The sequence below is a fragment of the Acyrthosiphon pisum genome, chromosome X (assembly GCF_005508785.2).
Source record: "Acyrthosiphon pisum isolate AL4f chromosome X, pea_aphid_22Mar2018_4r6ur, whole genome shotgun sequence".
NCBI classification, from domain to species: domain Eukaryota; kingdom Metazoa; phylum Arthropoda; class Insecta; order Hemiptera; family Aphididae; genus Acyrthosiphon; species Acyrthosiphon pisum.
The window spans coordinates 88,393,598-88,405,170 of record NC_042493.1 but is presented as its reverse complement, the minus strand read 5'-3'; the positions used below and the strand labels follow the sequence as shown (position 1 = coordinate 88,405,170).

Genomic DNA, 11,573 nt, shown 5'->3' with positions numbered 1-11,573 from the left:
ATAAATTAAGAGGAAGCATAGTTGTCCCGCGCAAAACTATTTTTTGGTATGTTGTGCATTTATAAGATGGAAACAATGTATGCGAGCGTAGCGTCCTATTAAGATGTTTCTAATATGTTATAACGTGTGTGAGAATATTTGGATAAGAAACTCTGTTTTACATTTATTATAAATACTATTAAATATTATTAGACAGGTAACATTCATTATTTAAAAAATGTGTGTGAAAAATTATCTTAATCAATTATTATATTTTCTTCTTATTATGCTATCCGTTTTATTTTAGACTTAGGTTATTATTAGAATTGAGTACAAGTTAGTGTTTACATTATTCAAAATAATACTTTTTAAACACAAACCTACATTTTTTCTAATTTTTATAAACTTATTGTTTAATGGTTCCCATATACACTTTGTATTAATTATTTATCTGTATAATAGGATTACATATGATAATATTATTATGATAATATTATGTTTAATATTATTAATTGCATTTTATAAAATTTATCCAATTTTCATAAAAAAAAATTATGCACATGGTTTTTAAAATATTTTCAACACAGCACACAATTGTACTAATTTAGTAGTTATATTTGAAATTAGATTTAAGTGATTTGTTTATTAATTAAATTACTAATCTTTACTCAAATTTTATGTATAATGAATTTTAATTGAATCCTTATACTGATAGAAATATTCTTAAATCACTTAAATCTATATAAAACTCACTGTTTTTAAATAAATAATATGGCTTAATTTTGTTCTTATTATTTTTATAATAAATTCAATAAGATATTTCAGATTCTGAGTGGTATAGTAGATCAACATTCACTTACCCACCTTTTTTTATTTTACTTTATAAGTTTATAAATAAGCAATACTAAAATTGAAGCATGGAGTGTAATTGTTTTTATGTTTTTTCAAAAACATAATATTAGCGTTTTTTTATGCACAATATTTACATTTCTATTTAATCATGATTTTATTGTTTTAGTAGGTATGTATTCATTAATATTACAGTAGAACTTTGATAACTTGAAAATGAAACAACTAAAAACAAATTGAATATTTTGCGATATTGATATAATCAATGTTCATAACTAGTTGTCAAATTGTTTAATTGTTCAAAGTTCACCTTATAGTTCTACTGTATATTATTATAGTTAGTATTTAAAATGTTTACTAAAAAATATTTGGTTATTTACAGCTATTCGTTCTGGTGATTATTACATGTTTGATGAGTTTGATGACGAATTAGATTCAATTGTGGAAAAAGATAATGAATTAAGTGACGACTCACTTGAAGACTCAGACAAAACTGACACAGACCATTTTGTGTACAAAGTAAACATAATATTAATTTATTTGAGTTTGAATACTTTATAATCAGTCTTTATTTTTTTTTCCTAGAAAAAGAAAGAAATGGATAAGTCAGTTGTTGGTGAAACGAGTAAACTAGCCATGTAATATAAATATTTTTTCTGTTATATCATGTATCTGAATAATTGTGTGATAAATATCTGGTTGAGCTTGTTAAAGCTATAAACTGTTTATTTATTTAGCCTTTGAGAAAGACTTCATATATATATTGACTATTATCTAATCTCAACTTATTAATATTTAAATAACTTTTCTTGGTCTATAATATAGAATTTATCAATATACATTGATATAGACTCTATATAAAATAATATTATTCATTATGTTTCAACAGTAAATAAATTATTGTTTTGGTAAAACTATACTAAAATAATACCTAATACACCATTTCCATACAATTTAGATTAATAATTTAATTTTTAATGATTGCAATCATTATTGGTTGGTTAGATATAAAATCTTATAAAAGAATTTTTGATTTAATATTATTTTGATTTTTGTTTTAGGGGTGATGGCGAGGATTTAGGAGAAGGTATGCTATTTTATTCTAATTAAATAAATGTAATAATATAAGCTTATATAATGTATATCGAATAATTTTAGATACTCAAGATGGAGATAAATTAAAATCATTCAGTAAGAAAATTAAAGAGAATATTTATTTGTTCATGGCTTTTGTCAATAGTTCAACAAAAACATTGACTAGGAAATTAAATAAAATTTCTCGAGACTATAGATATGTTATCCGGACACTAGCAGTTGAAAAAAAAACATTAAAAGTATTTAATGATTACAATTAACAACATTAATTCCAAATGTAATCATAATGTATTCTTGAACATAACATTTATATTTCAGCAAAATCGAGGTTTTGGAATTGGTCTAAGAACAGGCTCATCAATGATTTGGCAGCCTATGCCATTTGTTGGTAAAAGCGTTACGTTAAGGTAAGTAATATTACTCTGCAATATGTCTAGAAATTGTAACTTTTAGAATTTTAAAATTCTCAATTGTTCAAAATGTATAAGAGTATGTTTAGAAAAAAATTAATTAATAATTACTGACAAGTGATAACTTAAATAAAAAGGTGGATAAGTGGGTACCGCCTTGCTGTAACTGTAAAGTTGTTGTTGAGTATATTATTGTAATGGATGTTTTATATTTGAATTCAAAGATTGATTTTTGTATGCAAAAAATGATTCTGAGTGGAGATTGTGTGTCAGCCCAGTATAATTGAATAAATAATCAAATTTAATAATTAAAAAAAAAATTGTAAAAGAACAGACAATTTTTTATGCTCATAAATAGCAAATTGTGTTACTTACGGAAGAAAAAACTTGTTTTGTGTTAAAGAAGCGATAAGAAAAACTTATGAGGAATTTTCTTTTAAATGTTCAAATGTTAGAAATGAAAAGAAAAAATTGTTTGAATTTCTGACTCCAGCAATCATAAAAATGTATTGTTGATTTATGTTCAACTTTTTTTTTTTTAAGAGGACCTTACCCAACATTAATAATTGTTGTCTCTGTCTTACACATCTACGACATAGAACATTTTCATTTACTGAATTCAATAGTGTGCTCTTAATTTTGATATAAGAGTGAATCACCTATTATCAAACTTTTAGGTAAAAACATTATCAGTGCCTAAGCATCAGAGATATTTTGATATTTAGATTTTCAAGCAAGACACAAGCGTTTAAAATTTGTGTTATTTCACATACCTGTATATCTATCTTGAAAATAAAAACATCTAAAAAATCACCTACACCGACGCTCGAGCACAAATAACGTTTTATCTAAAAGCTTGATAATGGTTCTATAATTCACTCTAATTTTAAAACTGTAATTGCACACTAATGAAACTATTGGTTTTCCAAAAAATTACCTTTTTTTAATAATTTTTTTTCCACGACCCTTTCAAAAACCGCTTAGATTTTTCAATTTTTACCTCTTTAATGCACCAACTAGATTCACTTTGCTATTAGAAAATTTTCTGAAGTACAAAATCTGAGCATTTTTACTATCTCAAAAGTTGATGACAGACAGAAAAGACAAACTCATCATTGCAAAACCAATATTTTCATTCTCTACTCTTAAAATCTAAAAAATATTTTAAATGTTACTAAATCACATGACCTACTCATTATAATACAGTGTTGGTTAGGTATCAAACATCAATGTAATTAACCAAGAAGAAATATAGATTAATTAGGTTAAGAGGACGTGATACCCGCATGTGTTCTCTCCGTCTTACAAGTGCGTAACATAGCAAATTTTACGTTCAGCACAACACGTGTAGCTCCGTTAATTTAGAAATTAGAGTGAGTCGACCTCTTATAAAATCTAAAGATAAGATTATTATCTAGGCAACCTCATATGCTTTTGAGTATATTTTAATTTTAACGCGAGTTATGAGTATTTTAAAATTTAGTAAATTATACATATTAAAATACTCATAACTCGCGTTAAAATTAAAATATACTAAAAAGCATATGAGGTTACCCAGATAATAATCTTATCTTTAGACACATGCAAGTATCATGTCCTCTTAAAAAAATAATATTTCCAAAATTCAATTTGAGATCTGTGGAGATAACCTGTTGTAAAGGAGTTGGGGAACCTGTTTTATTTAGATAATTCATTGAGTGTTTTCAGAGCCTCAATTATATTTTAACGGTAACTAGGGAGCTTCAGGAAATATAGATTAAATATTAAGTTCTAGTTGATAATTTTTCTATTACACAATGCTTATAAAAATACCCAATACTTATTAAATACAAAATATTGAAAGACTTTCTAACAGTATGGTCTAGTGATGGGCGCAACCGACTAGTTTTGACTATCGATTGTCTATCGATAGTTTCAAAAACTACCGAGTGATTTTTCAATTGAATAGATATTATTATTCATCGATTGTTTTTAAAAACTATCGAGTAATTCACTCGATAGTTTTCTTTCGGTAGTTGCATACGTCTTACACCGACTAGTTTTGACTATCGATAGTTTTCATTCGGTAGTAAATAGTAATACACGTCTAGTACCAACTAGTTTTGACTATCGAGTTAAAAAAAAAACAACCGAGTGATTTTTCGGTATTTTTGACCGAATTTACTTGACAATAATTTGGGATAGATATTTTAAAGACAAAAATATAAAAAATGAAATAACCAGCCTTGATACTCGATAGTCGAATCTCGAATGACAACATTAACAACATCATGGCCAAATAGTAAATAATACATAACCTTACCTAAAAAGTAAAAATTTCGATAGTTCAATTAGTTTTCAATAGTTCGATAGTTTTTCGAAAGTTTGATAGTTTTATAAAACAACCGAGTAATTAGATAGTTTAAACTATCGAGTACTTCGATAGTTTTCACTCGGTTGTGCCCATCACTAGTATGGTCATCCCGACTTCCTCAACTCCTTACTCTTTCCGGAACTAATCTTAACATGGTGTGTTTCTTATATATATCTCTTATATATTCTAACAATTGTTTGCGTATATGTGTACCCGGATAACTATACTAACTATATCTGTATAAGCCTTTTTTCTTATTATTGGTATTCATATGTGATCCCTACACCTCTCACTTTGTTTAGTAAATAATATATCATATCACGTTAGGGAATTAAAATGGCACCGTAAGGGGACAACGTATACTGGCTATACCAGCGGTCCTCACTAAGATTGTAAAATGGGCCAAATGTAATTTTTGAAAATAATTTGCGGGCCGCATACATTTTTAATTATTTTTTTAATAATTAAAAACATAAACATTATATATATATATATTTTTAGGAAAGGGTATAGTAGGAAAAAGTACATGAATGACATAAATGTTTTTCTTGGATTTATAATTATAATTTTAAATTTCAATTCATAGTTTATTTTATACAAAATACAAATCTGTAAAATTCAATCTCCCAACTGTCTTGAAATATTCTGTGTTCATCTTCTTTTCCATGATAAAGAATTAAAATTAACAGCTTACTCACAGAAACTAGAACACACGATGCTAGAAGCACAGAATTACATATTATAACGACAATACGGGATAAAATACAAACGGACAATAAGCGATAACGGATTAAATGTTCATACAAGACTACGCAGTAGACTATTACGGTGGAAATAAAAAAAACTCATAATCATAACCCGTAGGTGCCTACTTATCTGTCCAAGTGGTAATTAAATACAAGTTTAAAATAGAAAGATAAAATAAATAAAAATGATAAGATAATAAGCGACGTTCACTGTTTATAGAATTTTGGATTTTAGAATGAACAATTTAATTTTAGTGCGGGCCGCACTAAAGTTACTAAAGGGCTGCATGCGGCCCACTACTATACTATGATACTATATGCTATGATATGAATCGTACCCTTACGCTGCCATTTTATTTTTGTTTGATAACAATATGGGCTATGTGCAATAGCCTTGTATATTTAAACCATGACATACTCTATAAATATAGGGAAGTAGTGTGGAATAACAAAGCTGTTATTCGGAAATCAAATCACCATCAATTGTTGATGGAAAAACTTAAATACAAATTATAATAATATATGGTTACATATCATATTTGAGCTTATGGAAATGTATATATTTTGTATACATTTTATGTGGTATGTCTATTAATATACAATTTATTGTTTTAATTATTATTAAAAACTATAAAAATAAATGAGCATTCCAAAAATGTACTATACTATAATGTTCCAATATTTCAACTAAAAATTGACTTCATGACATTTTCACTTACATTAACACTTCAAAACAGAAGTACTAATGTTTGATTTGAATTTTATTTTTTTAGTGCTGAAAAGTTAGAAGAATTAGAAGAACAGCAAGAATTAAATGCTTCCAATCAGCCCCAGCTTATGCGCCTCATCTTGGCTCTTTGGTTTGCAATCATATCCCACTCTGATTTGGTGTGTTATTTTATGATATTCCTGCATCAGATTAAATCTGCCACTATTTTAAGTTTGCCACTGCCATTAATGGTTTTTTTGTGGGGTACGCTCACTGTTCCTAGACCGACAAAGAATTTCTGGGTCACTCTTATTGCGTACACTGAAGTAATTTAATATTTTTAATTGTAGTATAGATGCTTTCATATTAATGTTATATTTAATTAGGTAATTGTTGTCATTAAATGTATGTTCCAATTCGATATGATCCCATGGAATCAACAAGTTGTTACTGACAACATGCCATTTTTCCTGCCAAGAATTATTGGCATTGAGAGGAAACAAAATTATGCAACATATGATTTATTTTTACTTCTTGTTTTGTTCTTCCACCGGTAAAAACATTATTATTTAAATATATGTATTATGACTCCACATACATTATCTTTAAATAATTATTTTAGAACTATGTTAAAATCATTGGGTCTTTGGAAAAGTTCATTGTCATTTAAAGGAACACCCATTAACCAAATATCTTTATTTGACACAATTGATACTCGATGTTCAATGGGTTCTGAGGGTTACCAAGGATCTGTAGACAATGATCCAAGTACTGAACAAACAACAGTTGTGTTGGCTCCAGAATTTTTGCAATCCAGTAACAGAGATGAACAATTTATTCAAAAGTCTTACGAACAGTCATTCGATAAATCCAACTCGGCGGAGACTGATAATCTCTTAGAAATAATGCCGTTATCGTAAGAACACACATTATATACATTTAGAAATGTATAGTATAATAATGTTTATTTTCTTTTTTAGTCTCAAAAAGCATTGCAGTCCTCTAGTGTCTTTCTTCGAACAGTTAATAGATTCAAGCTCTAGAGTCAACGCTGACGTTTACACTTATATGTTTTTGTGTGATTTCTTCAATATATTTGTTGTTGTTTTTGGATTCTCAGCTTTTGGTGTACATAATTTTTATTTTAAATCAAATAAAATTAATTTTAAATTGTATACTAATTTATTTGTATTTATATTAATAGTCTCAAAGTGATGGTGGCGTGTCTCAATACTTTGAAGAAAATAAAGTACCTGTTCCGTTTTTAATCATGTTGACCCTTCAATTCGCATTAATTACTGTTGATCGGTTGCTTTATTTAAGAAAGTATATCCTTGGAAAAATACTATTCCAGTTTGTGTTGATAATTGGTTCTCATATATGGATGTTTTTCATATTACCTGGGGTTACAGAAAGGTAAAAATAATTTGACAATGTGTATTAACATTTTACACAATTTAATTTTATTATCTAGACAATTTAATGCTGTGATTCCACCTCAACTATGGTATATGGTAAAATGTTTTTACCTATTATTGTCTGCATATCAAATTAGAAGTGGATATCCAACCAGAATTCTCGGAAATGTTCTATGTAAAAATTACAATTATATTAACATGATTCTATTCAAACTGTAAGATTTCTTAATATAATTAAATATTATAATTTGCTTGATATTTATTATGTTAATTGTTTTTAGTTTCATGTTATGCCCATTTGTATTTGAACTGCGGACAATAATGGATTGGGTATGGACCGAAACATCAATGACATTACCAGATTGGCTTAAAATGGAGGACATCTTTGCACATATTTTCCAACTAAAAGTATTATTGTATGTGTATAACATTAAAAACAAAATGTAACTTTTATTTTTTATAGTGTTCAAGGCGTGTAGAAAATGAATACCCAAATCCTAGGGGTATAAAAGTTAAACCAGCAAAAAAATACTTGATAGGAGGTGGATGCTTGATCTGTTTAGTAACTGCTATCTCGTTTCCACTCGTGTTATTTGCTCTTGGAAATACAGTGGGAGAGCCTAATTTACCCGAAAGTATCAATCTAAATGTTAAACTTGGATCTAACCAACCAATATACACCATGACTATTGAAGGTACAATTGAAAAGTAAGTGTTCTTAACATCTGAAAAATAATATAGTATTTTTGATTTGTATTTGATATAATATAGGTGTTTTATAATTGGGGCACGTAAGTTTATGCATTTGCACATCAATCTTGTCAAGTCGTTAATGTAAGCTAACATAGAAACTCGCTCTAATTTTATTACCCATAGGATTCCTTATATGACATTTTATTTAGCATGTAATTACATATCATTTTGAAATTTTTAGTTGATTTGGCATATTTAGGCATTATCATGCTCTTTTTGTTACATTTAAAGAGCATTCAGAATTATTTTAAGTTATTGTTAACACACTTTTATTACTTTTTTATGTAAGTATGGGTACCAATGTTTGTTATCTCTATCAAAAACCAAATTTATTTGAAACAATAACAATACTATCTAATTTTTAAAAATATAATATAATCAATATATAAGCTAATGATATAATATAGCTAAATAATATAATTATATTTATAATATAATAAAGCTAAATGATTGTAAATATGATATTTAAAATAATGGTTGATCTGCTAATCTAACAAATTACTAATATATATGGGTTTGTACCCATGAACAAAAAAAAAAAATGTGTTTATTCATTGAAGTTTAGAATCAAAATAATTTTATTGATTCAATTAAGTTTGGATAATAAATTTTAAAAAAAATGTACCCGATTGTTTTCATATTATAAATGAATATTTCATATTTATGAATATAAATATTGGTTTCTATTGCAAAGGTTGTTAACTATGTATTGAAATTTCAAGTGTATATTTGATTATTTTAGAAGCATAGTTGTATACATAATATATTTAAATATCTTTTTACTGATTTTTAGTTTATGAGCCCTAACAATAATAAAATATTTTTTTTTCAGGTTTGATGAATCTGACTGGTATTCTATGATAAATGTTTACAAAAAGTCTAGATCGGCCCAAACATTCTTATCCAACTATGATTATGAAGATGTTGGTGTTTTCACCATAACAACCCATTCAGCAAATACATGGTCAATCAGTCCACCTGAATTGGACAGCATGATAAAACAACTTAGTGCACCTAGTAATGTTTTGAATGATTTCCTTTTTTATTTAAATTAATCTTTAAACAGTTTGTAATTCTTGATTAATTTTTGTATAGATGCCTCTTACACTGTTAAAACTGATTGGGCTATTAACCGTAAAAATGCCTATGGAGAGCAACCAAAAGACGTTAAAGATAGCCATGCAATTACTATTAACCAAACAATTTGTGCAGAACTGGCTAATCTCATTACTTATAAAAAACACAGTGTCATGTTGTATGGTTTAATACCAAAGTTTATTAAAGTCACTGGATTTGGAGGAGCAAGTGCTGTATCACAGCTCATGATCAGTAATGAAAGTATGTAATATTTAGTCTTATCAGTGTTAATCAAATCAGTGGATATTTTTATTAATTGTTCTCATTTTTTACATTCTAGCTGTGCCATACATGAATGCTAGTGTGTTTTTAAACGATAACATTCGAAACAATGATAGTGAAAAATGGTGGGACTTGTATGAAGAATGTCCTAATGAAACTTCTGCTCGATATTTATACGATTTGCCCAAAAGTTCATGTATGCCTGGTGGTAATAAACGTACATTCACAATATACACATTTAATGACAAAGCATTTCCAGAAACATTGAACCTCATCAGTGGAAAAGGGTAAAATAAATATTATGTATAATATTATGCATAACTCATTGTGTTAATATTTCTTATATTTTTTAATTTAAAATTTAGAATCACTTAAAAATAAAATGTATTTACATTCTAATACATTTAACTTGTGCCACCCATTTTGAACTATTGTTTTCTCAGATCGCCTCCCCAAGCATAGCATGACTAATCATAAGGAATAGATAAAAAATAAATTAAATCCAGTTAAAATTATAGTGGATACTATATAAATATTTATTTTATTACAATTAATAGAATGTAATATATTTTATATTGTATTGTGGTATTTGTTCGTAATTATTGTGTCAAATTTCATCTTAATCAACATTAACAATTGTAACCATTAAGGTCACTGTCACCATTGTCATTTGGGTTTAAAATTTATTTTTAGACCAAATAATAAAATTGCACTTGGGGAATCGTTGTTGTAATACAACTATAGATTTTGAATGTCGAACTTTTAAACTGCTTGACTTTATGTTTTTAGATTCTGAGTGAAACGATGAATTTATTGATTTTACAATGATGTGTGTTTTTTTTTACTTTTTTTTATTTTTGTGTCTGTCATCACCTTTTAGGACAGTATAAAAGTGCTTGGATTTTCATCAACAGTATCTTTTCTGATAGAAAAGTGAATCTAGTTTGTACTTTGGGTAAAATTTTTCCAGTAGTTTTCAAAAGCGCCGTGAAAAACAAAAGAAAAATTAAGGAAAAACAGGAATTTTTACGCTATTCGACTTTGGTTTTAGTGTAACTTTACAACGAATAACCATAGATACATGAAATTTTCACTGGTTGTTTATATTTCCATTTTCTATACGTGATAAAATTTTTAAAATATTTTGATTTGTTTTAAACTGTTTAGGGACATTTAAGTTTCCAATTTATTAGTTTTTTTTCTATGAATGTCAATAAAACTTTATTTGTTGAGTAAAAATTCTTGAAAATTTAATACAAGGCTCCTCCTATATTGTTACAATGACATTTGAAAAATATTAAAAATTCTAAGTCACAATTTTTTTTTTTATTAGCATTTAAAGTTCTTAAATTGACAAAATATGGAAAAATCACCAAAATTAGCAAATTATTTTAAGTTAAGAATTCGTAAAAATTATTCTTTTTAAATGTAAAATTTTAAAATAAAATACAAGATTCTTTATAAGATTATCTTCCTTTATCAAATAAAAAATGTCTATAAGAAAGTCAAATTACATTTTTATGAGCATTTGAAATTCAAATATTTACAACAATGGATAATCACTCGATTTCTCATGTAGTGAATTTCTTATTTTGTTGTAATTCTATAACAAATAACTTTGGATACATGAAAATTTCACTGAATGTTTATTTTATCAATTCTTATACTTGATAACATTTTCAAAATATTTTGGCTCGGTTTTAGCTGTTTATGGACAATTTAAAAAATTTTTTTTTCCCTAAATATCAATGAAATTTTATTTGTAAGAGTCAAGAGTGAAAAATTACTACAAGGCTCCCGATATATTGTTACAATAGCAGTTTAAAAATATTAAAAATACATAGGCACACATTTTTTTTATAAGCATATAAGTATCGAATTTTGACAAATTTTGTCAAATTT

At 26.8% G+C, this 11,573-nt stretch overlaps 1 protein-coding gene across 1 annotated transcript in view; it reads left to right on the top strand.

The window, feature by feature from the left end:
- The window catches only part of LOC100161222 (piezo-type mechanosensitive ion channel component), a gene marked incomplete at its 3' end in the record, with an annotated part of 27,940 nt that extends 17,982 nt beyond the window's left edge, over window positions 1–9,958 (top strand). Inside the window, 16 exon segments of the mRNA XM_016804724.2 lie at window positions 1,211–1,347; window positions 1,414–1,466; window positions 1,890–1,915; window positions 1,987–2,162; window positions 2,242–2,330; window positions 6,206–6,467; window positions 6,528–6,694; window positions 6,764–7,057; window positions 7,122–7,269; window positions 7,346–7,557; window positions 7,616–7,774; window positions 7,841–7,967; window positions 8,023–8,267; window positions 9,145–9,329; window positions 9,408–9,650; window positions 9,730–9,958. Of these exon segments, the coding sequence (XP_016660213.2) occupies window positions 1,211–1,347; window positions 1,414–1,466; window positions 1,890–1,915; window positions 1,987–2,162; window positions 2,242–2,330; window positions 6,206–6,467; window positions 6,528–6,694; window positions 6,764–7,057; window positions 7,122–7,269; window positions 7,346–7,557; window positions 7,616–7,774; window positions 7,841–7,967; window positions 8,023–8,267; window positions 9,145–9,329; window positions 9,408–9,650; window positions 9,730–9,958 (2,752 nt within the window).
- Window positions 9,959–11,573: the final 1,615 nt, after the last annotated feature.